The sequence below is a fragment of the Branchiostoma lanceolatum genome, chromosome 18 (genome assembly GCF_035083965.1).
Source record: "Branchiostoma lanceolatum isolate klBraLanc5 chromosome 18, klBraLanc5.hap2, whole genome shotgun sequence".
Lineage (NCBI taxonomy): Eukaryota > Metazoa > Chordata > Leptocardii > Amphioxiformes > Branchiostomatidae > Branchiostoma > Branchiostoma lanceolatum.
Genome location: NC_089739.1, coordinates 12,194,118 through 12,211,044, shown reverse-complemented (window position 1 = coordinate 12,211,044; position 16,927 = coordinate 12,194,118). Strand labels below are relative to the sequence as shown.

The 16,927-nt window shown below is 39.5% G+C and overlaps 1 protein-coding gene across 2 annotated transcripts; it reads right to left on the bottom strand.

The window, feature by feature from the left end:
- Positions 1 to 2,233: 2,233 nt before the first annotated feature.
- Positions 2,234 to 16,303, bottom strand: LOC136424752 (adenosine deaminase-like). 2 transcript variants are annotated; one of them, XM_066413398.1, is made up of 12 exons: positions 16,145 to 16,303; positions 15,257 to 15,298; positions 13,175 to 13,236; positions 12,592 to 12,714; positions 11,466 to 11,584; positions 10,574 to 10,687; positions 9,616 to 9,738; positions 6,560 to 6,684; positions 5,079 to 5,252; positions 4,186 to 4,253; positions 3,475 to 3,604; positions 2,234 to 2,555 (listed from the first exon to the last, which is right to left on the bottom strand). In XM_066413398.1, the coding sequence occupies exons 1-12, from the start codon at positions 16,271 to 16,273 to the stop codon at positions 2,466 to 2,468; spliced, it is 1,299 nt and encodes a 432-aa protein (XP_066269495.1). In that variant the 5' UTR covers positions 16,274 to 16,303; the 3' UTR covers positions 2,234 to 2,465. The 2 variants fall into 2 exon arrangements, with proteins under 2 accessions (XP_066269495.1, XP_066269496.1); XM_066413399.1 differs by lacking the exon at positions 10,574 to 10,687 and having other exon boundaries at positions 2,235 to 2,555.
- Between the last annotated feature and the right edge of the window lie 624 nt (positions 16,304 to 16,927).

Genomic DNA, 16,927 nt, shown 5'->3' with positions numbered 1-16,927 from the left:
ACCAGGTATAACTGTTACAAGACAATCACATCCTCTATCAACCAACTTCTCAACTTCAAACAGAAACATTTCTCCCATCCTGTTGGTGGGAGAAATGTTAAAAGTCCCTTTCACAGGATAATTACGTCAACCTTTCAACAACAAGTATTTTCAATATTTCACTTTTTCTATCATTTTTTATTTTACCCTGCTGTTCAAATCTTTTCCTTAAAAAAATGTGAGAAACAGCTAATCAACTTGTTGCCTTACAAAGTGAGGTTAGAAATGGGCGTAAACTTCCGTAAAGGCACATTGACAGCTTTCAAAAACTGAGGTAGAATACTAGAAAGACTAAAAAGCTACTTGTCAAGATAAAAACGTTGCATAAAACATGTAAAAGCTAAATATATAACTTTTTCTACAGTCAAACCTGTACAAGTGACCACCTCCTCTATATAAGGACCACCTGGCCATTGTGACCACTTTTTGGTGGTCCCTTAGATAATTTTCCCATTGACACAAGCATTGATAATAATCCTGTCTGTAGTGACCACCTGTCCATATAGACCAGATTTTATCAGTCCCCTGAGTGGTCTTCTTAGGCAGGTTTGACACATATTAGTGACATATATAGCACCTTAGGACGGTCATCATAATATGCACTTCAAAGCTGCGACAAACCCTGCTGACGGACACATTTACATACTTGGGTAGTGACCCTGTATTACCCTTGACTCTGTAGTCGACCAATGAGCTGCCTGTTTACAAACTGCAGACCAATGAGCTGCCTGTTTACAAACTGCAGACCAATGAGCTGCCTGTTTACAAACTACATAATTTCAAGTTGATATAAATGTGCAGTGTATTCAATATGGTGCAAATTTAAAGCAAATTGTAGGAATTCCACATAAAAGCTCTAATTACTAAAAATTCAAAAATATACTTGACTTTCATTTTGCATAGCTGTGACATAAAGCTGCTAGTAATTAGAGATGTGAGGAAATTTTTTGGAAGGAAAAAAATCTGCATCAGGTTACTATAAAGGTGCAGTCAATTTAATGCAGTACAAGAGTCATGCAGGAATCTACAATATATAAGTTCTGATTCCAGATGATATTATAAAATCTTTTTTGCATAGCTGTGGCATAAAGCTTTAGAAGCATTAGGAAATTTTTGGGAACGTAAAAAAGGATCTGTATGACTTTGTCAAATTCATTAAAAGCTTTATATAGACCATTAGCGAAATTATTAAAATGTGTAAAGCACCTTTAAAGGAGTCCTAAAGTCCAGAGGGGGGAGTTATTTTCCAATGGATGGTAATTTTAGGAAGTAGAAATGAATATTTTTTACAGTATACGATAAAGTACTCACTAGTCCCGTGTGCATCCAAAGAATTCAGTATTCTACCAAATTCCCCAGGTGACCCTCAGCCTATGTGTTTTTAACAATGTGCCTGACAATGCCTGACAAAAGTTAGATTATAAAAAGAATGTCAGGGTGGTTAAGAAAACTCTTCTTGCTATGTGTTCTTTTATATCTTATTAACAATTGGCCTTTTTATTGTGCTTAACCACCATAATTTAAGCCGAAAATATCCACGTTTAAAAATGTATGTTTACGCATAGGGAATACACTGGTAGGGTCTGTATATAGGGGTTTAGTGAGTATCATATTGTTTTAAAAAACACACCTTGTAAAATTTACGACAAGCAGAATTCTGTAAAAAGTCGGCTGATTATGTATTGATTGATACATAATCTAGTGGAAAATAACACCGCCTTCTGGAGTTTAGGACTCACACACCAGGGAGCACACACCAGTTTCTTGCCCCCATTGAAACCTATAGTTAAGAGGGGTTTTTCATTGACGCCGCGTTGAAAGAAAAAACTTCCTTCGGGAACAACACCTATATAGAAAGGAAACATGTACCTTACGGTCTAACATATCTGATTTATAAGAAAATTCTAGTACTTGAAATTTCACAATAATAGTTTTCCCGAGGTATGTCAAAAGCCCATAGCAGTGATGTCATCGGCCAAGCCGCCATGGGCGAGTCACTGTTTGCGGCCTTGGAGCGATACCCAGAAACAAAGATTCGGGACAAAAACGTACCGAAAACAACCTATAGGGGTTGAATTTTATACAAACAGTGATCTGGATGCACCACCCTAATTTTTCACTAAGTAACCTGGAACAGAAAGCCAGCTAAAAAACCCTTACTCCAAAATATTTGGGACTATCACAGACCCCGGTCGCGGAAGAACAGGGGTGTGCACCGTTAACATGAAAGCCAGCAATGGTTAAATTGATAACATTGCGCTTTTCTCCAAATTTTAAAGCGAAAAGTGGTTTACTTCTAGAATTTCACCACATATAGAGTATCTGTGTGTACGGTACAGTTTGTGAGGTAAAATGTTGCTATGGCTGTAGCTGCTACAAAAACCCTGACTTAGCCGCGTTCAACATTGTCTTTCCCAAAATCCTCTTCACTGTATCCCATGAGCCTCCTTGACTTGCTGGATGAGTTTGGTTTTCTCATCTTGTGGTAGGAAGCAGGCTTCAGCAGCGTTCAAATTCTGCACGGAAAAATCAAGACATCAAAGTTCTCATACCTGAGCTTGAAATATCTTATAGTTTTTGTAAATTTCTTGACCAAAGTCCATGTCACACGCTCCACTTTTAGGCACATGCCATCCTTGGGTTCCTGACTTTTGGACATGTGCAAACTTTCACTTCCTGCCAAAGACATATGGATGCAGGCCAGCTGAAACTTTGCATCCTGCCAGTCTCCGGTTTCAACTAAGGGAACAAACTTGCACACACCCTCCTCCCAGCATGCCCCATATGGTCAGTTCATTACATCCCATAGCGGCCCTGCAATTTCCAGCCTGTGAACTCGCTTCTGACGACCTCACCACCAAAACAGCTTCAGCCAATCAGAGGGTTTGCTAAAGGACATCTCAAGCAAAAGCGCGAAGGACGCTGGGAAGCTATCAACCAATTCAATTACGTCTTACATCGCTAATTTGGGTTCAGAGCAAAATTAAGGTTGTTTGCACCAAATACCGGCAAGGCTAGCTCATCATTAATTATCTATGAGCCATAACGGTTGTTTGTGCCAAATAAGGCTAGCTCATTAACTATTCATGAGCAACTGTCAACAACATCGCCAGAAGCGAGTTCACCAGCTGGAAATTGCAGGGCCGCTATGGGAAGTTGAATGAACTGACCATATTGGGCATGCTGGGAGAATGGCACACACCAAGACAAACAAACAAACAAACAGACCAAAGACAACCCCTCCCTTTCAACAGAGGTAAAATAAAATATTTTGCAAAGTTTTATGACTGACAGCTTGGCTATCTTAAAATTTAACCAAAATAACTAATAACTTAAAAAAGCAGTATACAATGTAGTTGCCAGAAACATAAAAGATATTCCAATCATATAGAAAAACATCAATATAGAAACATATGAAAGAAAAAGTTGTAATACCAATTGTGCGATCAGTTTGTCGTCAAAGTTCCAGTGTTCTCGGATGAGGTCATATTCCCGCGACAAGTGCGTACGGAACACGCTGGGGTCGTCGGAGTTGATCGAGAAGTTAGCACCATCCTTCGCGAAACTGTGACGTAACAAAAAAAACAAAGAAAGGTTTGTGATTTGTTCTTGAAAGCCAATAGGGCAAGACAGACCATTCTTAGTTATTTACCATTTTATAGTTTTATAGCTTAAAGGCAACCAAAGCAATATTGATAGGGCCCAAAATATGGAATTAAAAAAATTGCTGAAATCTTTATGGTACTGACATTTACCAACACCATTTAGCACATTTGCGTAATAACTTCATACTTTGAGCATTTTAAAACCACACAAAAACGTGCCGTACGATGATTCTCTTAGTTTCGCGAGCCTACAAAAACCCCAGCGACAATTTTCAGTGAGTTCTCACATCACAATGACGTCGTTTTTTTTGCATGATGGACGTCGCTATACACTGTGATAGTGTTGTTTGAACTAATCATGTATGGAAATGACTACATAAATTGACTTTCAAAATCTGATTTTCAGGCCCTAATATTGGGCCTTGGGTTTCCTTCAAGCATGACCTCAGTACAGCTAAAATAGAGCTTTATCATAAAACCAGCTGGAAAAAAAGAGAGACTAAGTAAAAGTTGAAATGTGCCGGTATGTTTGAGAAGTTACCTGAGAGCTGGATGTTCCTTGTAGTTAGGTGGCACGGCACCTGTGATATAACTAGATACTGGACATACCTGTATGCAGATGAACAAAACACACTCTGGTAACTTTGTGTAGGATAGAAACAATGCAAGAACTCTACAAATCAAGAAGTGGGTGACTGTGAGCTTTTTCTTAAAGTTTTCCAATACCGGTCATAAAATTTCCATCAGAATGAACTAAAGCCCAATTCATACACAGTTTTTTCCAGACATATTCTAAATACGCCGACATCTGGGATGTTGGGACACACCGATAGGAAGTACTGCAGGACACCCGTGGCGTTGGGTTGCATTAGTGATACATGGTGCTAAATTATGTTTCAAGTTAAAGTCTGATTCCAATAGTGCACAATGAGATTTGTTAGATTCACCAACTCCAAGATACCTTTGACTGCCAACATCTAGAAAACCTGTGTGTAAATTGGGCCTAAATTTGTTAATTCGTTAACTATGTTTCTCCAACAAAGTGGAAGGCATGGCAAAACAGGTGTTGCTTGGCAAAGGGCACCTTTTCAAGGCCGCCATACTGAAATCATAACAAATTAATACGACAAATGATCCATAATATATTGATACAATATAAGGAACAAATGAAGTAAATCAACACAGAACTCACAAGATATATCATCTTTAAGTTAGCAAAATACAAAAGTTGTTTAACCAAATCAGCACAAGTCATATATGGTAACATACATGCAGTAGGATAAAATCAACAAAGGCCTTGTAGCAAGGCAAGTGGCACAACCGCATGATAAGGACCACGTACGAGGCTGCTCTAAATGAATTTGCTGATTCTTTTATTTTCTGCATGAGATCTAGAGTTGGCTGGCATACATAGAATTTATGGCCTACGCCTACCTCAAAATGCATGTTCATGTCCCTGAGTTTAGCGTAGAGTTGCGGGTCCTCCAGGATGTGGTACCCGTGCCCGATTCGCTCGGCGTCCATCTTGAACACGGCCTCCTCCACCTTGTCGGGACCGCCGATTTCCCCCGCGTGGACGGTACGATGGATCCCCAGTCGCTTCGCTTCCTGTTAAAACAACATGGTTTATTGTTAACTTTTAACTGTCTTTTCAGTTCACAAGAGTTTCTAAATTGTTATTTTTCCCAAGATACTGTAAATGCAGAAATGTTTGCGGGGATTTAATTTCGCGGTAGAAAGAAAATGGTGGTTTTGAGTTCCTGTTTGAAACAATAGTAGCGCTATGGAACGGCTTTTTGCTATGGTTTTAAGTTCACGGTTAAGAGTTCAGAAAACGGCAAAAATAAAACCACCGCGAACATTTCTGCATTTATAGTATCAGGTGGCTTTGTTGCTTCCTTTGTTTGAAATTCTCAATTTTTCGATTTTATTAATAACTCTTAATTTTCTCATCCCGAATAAATTTCTCTGATTTTTCAGTCACTGTAGCAGATACATCTGGGCTCAAATCTGGATCCAAATCAAAAAATCTTTCTAAAGATTATCAATCCATTGCAAGTACCTGGCATTTCAATAAATTCTTGAATACACAGTCATGTACTGGGTCTACAAAAGTAGAACCCAGTACAGAGACAATCCACTCAGAATTGCAATCTTATAATGACGTTGATTAGTTTGATACTTTGAAAAAGACAAACATGTTTGGGTAAAAAGTGCACAATCAAAGACCACTATAACATTAGCTCTTTTGTTTTGATGATTACAAAGCACATGGTACAAAGACAGTTTGTGCCTTTTGGTCCTGCAACAAGACGGCATGGCATGTCCCCACTGCTACAGGTGGCTCTATGTGATAGGACAGAAACAAGATCATGCAAAGGAGCAGTGAGTTCTATCAAAAATACAGAAATCTGTTGACTTTACCAAGAACTCTGTTTTGCTCATGCAAGTATGTACAATAAGAAAGTCAAACCTGCCTAAGAAGACCACTCAGGGGACTAATAAAATCTGGTCTATGTAGACAGGTGGTCTATATATATAGGATTCTTAATGCTTGTGTCAATGGGAAAATTATCTAAGGGACCACCAAAAAGTGGTCACATTGGCCAGGCGGTCCTTATGTAGAGGTGGTGACTTTCTTGTACCGTACGTTTGACCGTATGGTTTTGTCTTCTTGTTACAACCATTAAAAAAAGTTGCCTTCTTTTTTGGTTGATTTTCTGATAATAATCTTTTTGTTAAGGACTGCTTGCATACTCTGTGAAGCTTTTTTAGACGAGCACAAACCTAATAAAGTATGTTAGCCTGTGTTTACACAAGCTCTCGGCTGGAGGTTACTGGCGGTCACAGGACAGGCTGGCCACTAGGAGCCCAATTCGTCAGGCTAAAACCTATGTATGTGATCCGAGACTTACCTGAAAGGCCTTTATGTGTTCAGCGTTGGTTGCCATGTCGCCGACTTCGTTCCCCGCGAGATCGATAGCGACCACGCCCTGGTTCCTGAACCTATCACAGAGCTGCACCATCTCCATGGAGAATTCTGGAAACACAGAAGTTTAATTTATTCAAGGACATTGATTTATTCAAACTTTAGACCACACAATTTAGTTTCCGGTTTGGATTAAATTTGACCAATTAAATAGTCCCAGAAAATAATATGCAAATGATACATTTTCTCCTCAGTTTTGGCTCCAGATTTTTCGGCTATCGCTATAGCTAATTTTTTATGTACAGGTTTTAAGACTTTAGACCATACAAGATAAAACAGACAGGGGAGCACTGATTTGAAGTCCATTTTGATTGTCCCAGTTATGCAAATTAGGTGTATGTAAATATCCATCTTTACACTAATACATCCATGGAGAATTCTGAAAACGCAAGACAATTGACCAATCACATAAAGGTTCCGGGTCGGAGTTCAATTGTGACCGGGGGTTGGGTCATGACCCGGTAATCTGCCGGAAGTGCGTGGTCGTCACCCTGATTTCTGCCCGAGATTGCTTGGTGATGGTTTTAGCTGTGTATGAATATTTTGAATCTTCTGAAAAGCCCGTGAGTTGTAGTATTTTTGGGCGCGGTGCAGTTGGTTCGCTATCGAAGCCTTTTTTGTATTAGTCCGCGGGAACGGTGATGCGGTTTTCTCGCCTGATGACCCAAATAGCATCGTTTTTAATGCATTTTCACCGAATTTGCGTCATCGGAGATTGCGAAAAAGTTATCACATGACTTTTTTATTTTTTTTATTTTTCAGAGACACCATTTACTAAGCTTTCTCAGCATATATGCCGTGACCCCAGGAAAACTCGTTTTTTCCGAGCAGGTTCGATCAAAAAAGTGTAAAAAAATGATAATTTTCGGATGCCAAATTTACATTTTACTATGGTTTCTACCCAAAATAAAGGGACAACGGACAATACCGATAAATACATCGGAAAACAGCAGAAAACCGCTTTTCGACCATGTGATTACATTTTCCGTCCTACTTTTCTCGGCGGAATTGTAGCCCGTCGACCTGAGGGTGTCGGCCTACATACGAAATCGCAAAAAAACTCCGGTCCGAGACCTTAAAAGGACGGCAGCGGCTACGTCGATGACGTCATAGATGACGTTATTTCGACGCATTCGAAAGCTTTTATCAAAATCTGTAAGTTTGTTTGAAAAAACCCCGAAGTTTGCCCTTTTTTCTCTTTTAAATTCGATATATCCATGGACAGGTGCTTGGCGCCCCCCTCCCCCATGTGCCACCCCCCCCCCCCCAAACCTCAAATACGGCCATCTTTAATCATTTCTGGCCGCCAAACCGTTTTTAAAAATAATTCACTGACTACGTCATTTGATGGAAGCCCATGTCTCAACTTGACATTCGGTATGATTTTCGCGATGCCCCGCCTTTATGATGACTTAAATGGGTGAATTAAGCTAAAATCTAAGTGCTTTAAGCCTTCTTAAGGCGAAACTTGGTTTTCTGACTTTTGGTTCATCGCTCCTTAACGTCGCGATCTTTTCTTCTTTTGATGGTGTGAAGTGACAGCCTACTAGGCGCGCTACACATCTCGGACGCACTTATTTAAACTGCCCGCTTCTAGCTCTGATGACATGCTCCAGGTTGCGCTTTGGACTGTGTCAGAATGCATTCTTTTACACATTTAGGGAGCATTGTGCTGCTTAAGGGGCCTTTACGGCGAAGTAGTGAAGAATTTGATGTCGGACGCGTTTGATTCGGAATGTGCGACCCGTGGTCTACCAGTCTATACCAAAATTTGACATATTCTTCGTTTCAGTTAAAAGCTACGAACTTAAAACGCGACCCCCTGCTGTTTTCCTCGAGAACCATGACGTCACTGCGTGACGTCACCGACGCCAACTCTTAAAGAGGCTTGTCTGCCAATATGCAGCACCGAAACGACGGAAAGTCCGCATAATGTCCAAGCCAAGGGCATGAGCAGGCTCTCCATCCCGTTTTACCTGTTTTTTGAAAAGCGATGTCCTGAAAAATGATGTTTTTATCAATTTCCCTACTGTAACGTTGTTAAGGCCTGCACGTTGGCAAAATAGCCTCAAAACACAGTGTTTTTCACATGACTTTAAACCCCTGCTGCGGGAAAAGTAATAGTCGCAGATACGCCAAATTTGGATATATGGTGGATATAACTTTTCTGAAAATTTTGAACAAATTTTAAGACAAAATATGTTTCTTAAGGTTCCGGGTCGGAGTTCAATTGTGACCGGGGGTTGGGTCATGACCCGGTAATCTGCCGGAAGTGCGTGGTCGTCACCCTGATTTCTGCCCGAGATTGCTTGGTGATGGTTTTAGCTGTGTATGAATATTTTGAATCTTCTGAAAAGCCCGTGAGTTGTAGTATTTTTGGGCGCGGTGCAGTTGGTTCGCTATCGAAGCCTTTTTTGTATTAGTCCGCGGGAACGGTGATGCGGTTTTCTCGCCTGATGACCCAAATAGCATCGTTTTTAATGCATTTTCACCGAATTTGCGTCATCGGAGATTGCGAAAAAGTTATCACATGACTTTTTTATTTTTTTTATTTTTCAGAGACACCATTTACTAAGCTTTCTCAGCATATATGCCGTGACCCCAGGAAAACTCGTTTTTTCCGAGCAGGTTCGATCAAAAAAGTGTAAAAAAATGATAATTTTCGGATGCCAAATTTACATTTTACTATGGTTTCTACCCAAAATAAAGGGACAACGGACAATACCGATAAATACATCGGAAAACAGCAGAAAACCGCTTTTCGACCATGTGATTACATTTTCCGTCCTACTTTTCTCGGCGGAATTGTAGCCCGTCGACCTGAGGGTGTCGGCCTACATACGAAATCGCAAAAAAACTCCGGTCCGAGACCTTAAGATGAATACAGGTCTGTATGGGCGCAAAACTTGAATATGACAAAGGTAATGGACATGTCAAGAGTCCCAGGTATGCAAATAAGATGTATGCAAATTTCCGGTATACCTGGGTTGTCCCTGATGAGACAGAGGATGCTCCTGGCCTTGACCCCAAAGTCTCTGCTGCCCTCGTTTAACCCTGAGTTCACCAGCTCAACCACCTCAGTGGGTGTCAACTCCATCGTCTTATCTGAAGAAAAAAGGTTCAAATCAATCCCTATCCAGAAACAAGAGACATAACTGTAAATGTAAATGTAGAATTGTTCGTGGTGGTTTTATGTTCGCGGTTTTCGCGGCGACCGTTTTATCTACCGCTTTACCTACCGTTTTACTGCGAACTTAATACCACCGCGAACATTTCTGTCCAATACTGTAGCAGTATATAACTATAGTGCTGCCGCGAACTTAAAACCACCGCAAACACTAGTACTCCATTTTCGCCTCAGAGCGATATAAAAACCACGCCAACTTAATGCATTTACAGTAATAAACCCTTCCATCAATGCCCGTAAAAAAACTCAAAACATTGTGATCATTTTGCTGCAAATAACACCCTTTTTCAACAAGATACTTTGCATCAATATTGTGAATGAAATGGTTACTGAAACTCTGTAACCAATGGAAAATTGGGTGCCAAACAGCTACTTCAGTGTGCTAAAAGGTTAAACAACATAGAAATAAACAGTGCAATGCAAATGATACATAATTGTTCAATATCCACAATAGATCAACTATCAACCAAAAAATTCAAAACAGCAAAGTTTTCTCAATCAAAAGGAACCAACAAATTTAAAACTGCATATTTTTGAACCAAGCAAAACCAACAAATCTAAAACAGCACATTATTTGAACCAAGAAACTCGTCAACAACTTCAAAACTAGACATTTTTCAAGCATCAAAACCAACAAATTTTTCAACAAAAACGGCCTAGAAACTAAAAAAAACATTCTTTCAACCGAGAAATAAAAAAAGAACACTTTTTGAACCACTGACATACAAGTGGATGACACTACCACTAACTCACATCTCCTTAACTTCAGAGGCGCATGCAGCAGTATCTTCTTGAGTAGTCGCTTAGTACTAGTCTGAGTCTGAGTGAAGAATGTTGGAGGGGCTGGGCAGTCCCATATAGTCTGGCCTAGTGGTGTGGTAAAGTGCTAACGTGAAGCAAGCTGTTCCCTCTCATAGCTTGGACTTATTTGCGATGTAATAACAGAAAGTTGTACCGTAAAATTCCTATTTACGTACGCACCCCTCCTAACGTACGCGATTTGGGGACGATTGCGGGCCTGACTCAGTGAGTTGAAACGTTCAGGGGATAAACCCTCCTAACGTACGCACCCCGACTTTGGCGTCGGCCCGAAGCACCTGCTTGCCACTTGAAAAGTTTAAAAAGTGCGCACGTTGATAGGAATTTTACGGTTATTTGGGACTAGTGCCATGATGATCCCATTTCTTGTGGAACTAATGCCATCATGTTTAACGTATAATCCCACTATAACACAGTTTTCCTTACAATGTGAGTCCTTCAAACATTACTACATTTTGTTGGAGAAACATAATAAATAAATGTATAGATAGATAGTCTATACCCAACATTTGGACACTTGGAAAGCTCCTCAATGCTCAGTTCATCTCGGAGTATACACATGTTACAAGCTCCTTTTTACATTAGATAAGCATGGATATACATGTTGTATATATACACTGTAGAATATATAACGATGCATTTAAAATCACAAACACTTTCAAATTTCTCACAACTTTCCCAAACACGAACTTGAAAGTTTCGTTTCATAACCCTTTGAGAGTGGTCCCTTTAAAAGGCCATTGTACATACTTTCAAAGTAGGGGAAAAAATTGGATTACTGAATTGAGGTTAAAAACAGGTAAATATGCCATGACCGTTGGCTTACCTAGTTTAGATTGAGTGAGGAAGTGTGGACAGTATCTGGCCTCGAAGTAGAGCACACCGTGTTTGGCCTGGTCTTCGCAAAGCTCGTACGCTATCCTCTTAATGGTTTCTCCGTCCCCTCTGTTTAACGTTGAAAACAAATCATGTTAATTGAAAGTTGATGCAAATGAGGGCTGAAGGAATGATATTTCAAATCTAATTTAAAGGGTATAAGACACCATTGACATGAACATTAAGAATTTCCGGAAATTACATAAAACATAATACTACTGTATAATAACATAGAAATTTTCACAAAATATTCACACTTTGGATGTTATTGAACATCGAATCATAAAAACATCATACCTCCAGATTTTTATTCTTCCCACCAGGTAATTACAATAATCAGTGACTTGCCAGCTGATGACGTCACGAGAACATGGCAGCCGATTTGGAACTTTGCACAACGGCTCGGTAAGAACATTATTTTCACAAGAAAACGAAATAGATATTGTTAAGTCCTTTAATTAAATGTTATCACGATAATAAATCACTGTTTGCTCATCAAATAATGTTTTTCGCAAGTCGTTGTGTAAGGTTCCGAACTGGCTGCCGTCTTCCTTGTGACGTCATGAGCTGGCATTAGTCACTGATTAATGTAATCACCTGGTGAGAAGATCAGATAAGAATAAAGAGCTGGATCCATGGAAGTATGTTTTCTGATGGTTCAATGTTAGATAACATCATAAGGGTGTGTATTTGTTTTAAACGTTTGTATTCCTTCAATGATGCTATTCCTATTTCAGATAATAAGACAATGTTGTATTTTGGTGTCTTATGCCCTTTAATCATTTAATGAATGAATGATTGAAGTGAAAAAGTAGATGAAAGATGGAAAGAAAGAATAGAGAGAAAGAAAGCATAAAACTGTCCATCGTAATTCCTTATGCCTTTATCTTCCAACATCCCAAGTTTATATTTTCTCAATTTCCCACACACTTTGATACCTTGGTGATATCAATATTACGGAGAGCACTGCACTATCAAATAATGATCCCTCTTGTGAAAACTGTACTAGAAGGTATGTATGAGAAAGGCCAACATGCATATGTGACATTTTATTTGTAAGACATTTGTTGACTTACTGTATAATCGGGATGAAGAATTTAAAGACTTTGATCATGGCGACCAGACTGTCGGGTCGGTCCATACTGACGTGGGGGAGGAGTCCTTCTATCGTGTCGGCTGGTAACGGTATTCCTCGCCTCCTGTAGCGTAGGGATAAATCAATCTGTTTACGCACTACGTAACACTTATGGAAGAGAATGTCCCTGTAGCAGCCTCATAGTTGAGTTCCTGGTTCCAATTAGTTGCTAACTTGGAGACCCTGGTTCAATCCTGGGAAGGGCATCTCAATTTGAGCTGCACTCGTTGTCTGGAAGTGACGAAAAATGGGGGTCCCGTGTTTGAGGAGTTGCCTCGAGCACATTCAAGGGGAAGGGCTTGCAACCTCTCCATGTAAAAACATACCCTGCTACTAAAACAGCAAGTAAACTTGCTGCCTTATGTGCCACTAGGCACTACAAGGGTCTGAACAAATGAACGGAAAATAAACACTATCTTATATACATTCTTGCTCACTTGTGAACTCTAAATCTACAAACAATAAAGATATTGCACAAACTGTATCTATAAGTTAGCAAAGTTTCATAATTGCGAGACACTTACTTTGCCGCATCCAAAAGAGTGGAGGGCCGCACCGCCCCATCAAGATGCAAGTGAAGCTCCACCTAGCAGACAGGAAAAGAACTACAATGATCACCTATGAACAGCATACTTCTGAAACAAATCAAAGGAGCGAGTAGAAACAGAAGTGATCCCAACCGAGATTCGAACTCACGCCGAAACCGGAGGCCAGATCACAGGCACGCACGCCTTAACCACTACGCTAAAAGGTCGCGACCAGTTAGCCTGGTCAGTTGGAGGCGCTTGAACCCCCACTGTTACACTACTCCCCCTTTTCTTTTCAAGATTCGTCCTCGAATCTCCGAGTTCGATCTTCCCTGTGTGGCACACGTTTGCCAGGCTCACAGGGCCGGTGTGGGAACCAGTGAAACAAATCAAAGGAGCGAGTAGAAACAGAAGTGATCCCAACCGAGATTCGAACTCACGCCGAAACCGGAGGCCAGATCACAGGCATGCACGCCTTAACCACTACGCTAAAAGGTCGCGACCAGTTAGCCTGGTCAGTTGGAGGCGCTTGAACCCCCACTGTTACACTTCTCACTTCTCTCCAAGCAGAGGAGGGGTTCCGGTAGGTTTTTGACGTGTTTTTAGGCGTTTTTGTCGGGCTTTCTACTTTGTCATTTTTTTTGTAAAGCCAAAATGACAAAGTAGAAAGCCCGACAAAAACGCCTATAAACACGTCAAAAACCTGCCGGAACCCTAGCCTGACGAATAACGCTCCTAGTGGCCAGCTGGTCCCGTACCCGCCATCCCCTACGGCCGAGAGCTTGCGTAAATACAGGCTACCGGAACCCCTCCTCTGCTTGGAGAGTAATTTCTCACTGCCCTCGACATGTCACTGTCAGTATGAAATGTTTCTGTACATGTAAATTAGAGATCTACACCCGGATATGAGAGCTGAGGGAATTCTTGTCTGCAGTCCAAGCAGATCTGCCAGTGGCAAGGCAGTATCCGAAGGACAAAACAGCAGCCAGTTTAGAACTTGGCCTATTTTAACCTCCTTGGCACCACGGATCATGAAAGACTTTCATTTCACCCCTAACCTTAAGGAATTGGAATCATGTTACAATTGAACAAAAACAAGAAAATGCATCTTACAAATATTCCCTAACTGTTGAAGCTTTTTCTCTTTCAGTCTCAACATTTTAGTTGTGGTCTAATTTGAAATGAAAGCCGTCAAGAATGTTTGATATAAATTCATACTGTTGACCAGTTCTTTTAGATATGTTACAAGATACATCGGTGTCAGTTAGAATGTCATATGATGACCCTACTATCTATAAAAGTAGCGTGTTACTGTGTATATCTATTATGGGATGTAATACTAGCCTTTGTTTTCTTATTACCATAAACATATCGAGGGATACGCTTGTTTTTGCACGTAGCTAACCTGACTAAGTTTCCAGAATTTTCCACAATATTCTTTGTTCTATTGACAAGCTTATGCCACCAATGACTACTATTTCTAATATAGAAGACCTTTATTGCGAGACAATCGTACACGGTATTTCATTGAATGACAAATAAAGAATGACAAAAAAGCAAAAAAATGTAAACATGCTATTGCTAAAGACAGATACACACATATACCTGTACAAATCTTTGTAAAAATCTGCACTTGTACAGTTTTAGATCTATTGGTCAGCAGCTTTGATATGAAAACTTAATTTATTATAACGATTAGTAACATTAAGAATGGCTGTATATCACAAACTTGACATTACAATATATCTAAATCTACTTAACAACTAGTGCTGTCTCCAGGACCCGTTAAAAATTTCTTAATAACTATCACTCATCAGTCCCGAAAAGATATTTTCATAAACTTAAAATGACAGATTTAGTAACTAAAATTAACATGGGCTCCCAAACAATGAGTGGAACGGAAAAAAATTCTTAAGACAGCTTTTAACAACATAACTTTCTAATCTACAAGTACAATTCTCAAACGTTTTATAAGTTTTTTTCTCTTTCTCTCATTCTTTTGATTTCAGACATAAGATCGTGAAAATTACATACTAGTAAAGGAACTTGGCCTTTTATTGTTTTAAAGATCATACTCACTCTGTTTTTCTTGATTTCTGTCTCTCCCATCGTTGCCCTCGTCTAAGGAAACAAAGAACAGAGATGAATCTATGTAAACTATATATAACACTTTAGGTAGCAGATCAGTCCATTTATATAAAGGGGTGTTGAACAATTTCTTCTATCTACGAAACTAGTACTTATGGACACCAATATAACTTCTTGTCTACATCATTCAATATCTTTAAGTAGTACTTGTTTATAATATTTAGCTTTTAAAGTTAAATGATTTTAATAGAGGTGATCGCATTATGGGATGGTCCATAGTCTATTTTAGACATCAACTTAACCCTGACCTTGCCTGAAGTTCATGACCACTGGGGTATCACATACGTATGATAGCTGTTGGTATAAATATTCTGTGTACTTCGAGAAGCTTCAGGGCAAATTATGTTAGGGTCACAATATAGAATACATCAACATTAACAACAACAAAACACTTACTTAATATATATATAACATAACATAACATAACAAAACGATAATATGTCAAGGACATTATATATCAAATGTCATTGAAGATATGTATAGACATGTTTTCAAATGGGTGTAACCAAATAGCAAAGACAATTCATTTAAAACTAAAGAATGAATTATTCTATTACTATGGCGAAAATCCGACTAACTCAAACTTGTAACGTCTTCATAATCCACGAAATATTAAAATTGATCATAAATGATATTTTCTTGATGCTCAAAAATGATCCGTGATCAGTTTAAAGGGGAAAAGGAAACGTTTAGACAAACACTAACAAGTTACACAACTTTACGTATGGCCCAAGTAAGGTTAGAAATTTTATGCTGTTCTTCCAGTTTAGCAACATCGAAAACATCGTGGGAAAAATTTCAAGACTTATGCAAATTTACCTCCTTCTTCTTGGCTTCTGGAGGCGTCTTAAGGTTCCTAAGAAACTGGGAGAAGACGCTGGACGACCCCCGTAGCAGAGTTCCCGCCAAAACACTACCTAAACCTTGTAAGCTTTGCCGTATCGCCATATATGATTTCAAAGGAACGCTTATTTTCTTTTAGCCTGGAATCCATACCCTCGGTGCCTCCCCGATATCTCTACGGCACTGTGAGTGACCCTCACCCGCCCAGACAGCTTAGGCCGCTCGGGGTGTTGTTTACGGCCTTGGATGGCGGCGGAAAGTAGGAAGGCAGCGGAGAAGGGTGTAGCGGAAGTAGGATGGCAGCCAGAGGTAGAAAGGCCATCAGAAACTGACTGGCCCGGTAAAACACAACTAAGCCGACCCTAGAGACTGGGACCAGGCTAATTTTCTTTGGGCCATTTGTTGACCTTTGGAACACACCATTTTTCTGCTAGAAAAAAAGCTTAGGAAAAAAACTTCTTTTGTAAGATTGTTTCAGTTTTGACAAGTTTAACCATTATTTGATTCATGTTAATATCAAATATTATTCAGATTTTAATATGATAGTTTTAGAAATAAGAATTTTTTATTTATTTTCCACTACCCCATAAAATAGTGGTCTCGTCGATGATGTAAATAGAGCGCAAATAAACGCTAAAAATCTCACATATTGAAAACTCAGGAGACTTTTTACGTAGCAGGTATCGATCAAAAAGTTATTAATCATACTTTTGAATTTTGAATGATTTATCATTTTAAAAAGAAATGATTTTAATTTTA

Coding starts and splice junctions, on each gene's coding strand:
- LOC136424752 (XM_066413398.1), bottom strand. CDS start 16,273: ATGGCGATACGGCAAAGCTTACAAGGTTTAGGTAGTGTTTTGGCGGGA. Junction 11,585..12,591: donor TTCTTCATCCCGATTATACA/GTAAGTCAACAA, acceptor AACGTTAAACAG/AGGGGACGGAGAAACCATTA. Junction 10,688..11,465: donor CCTCACTCAATCTAAACTAG/GTAAGCCAACGG, acceptor CCACACCACTAG/GCCAGACTATATGGGACTGC.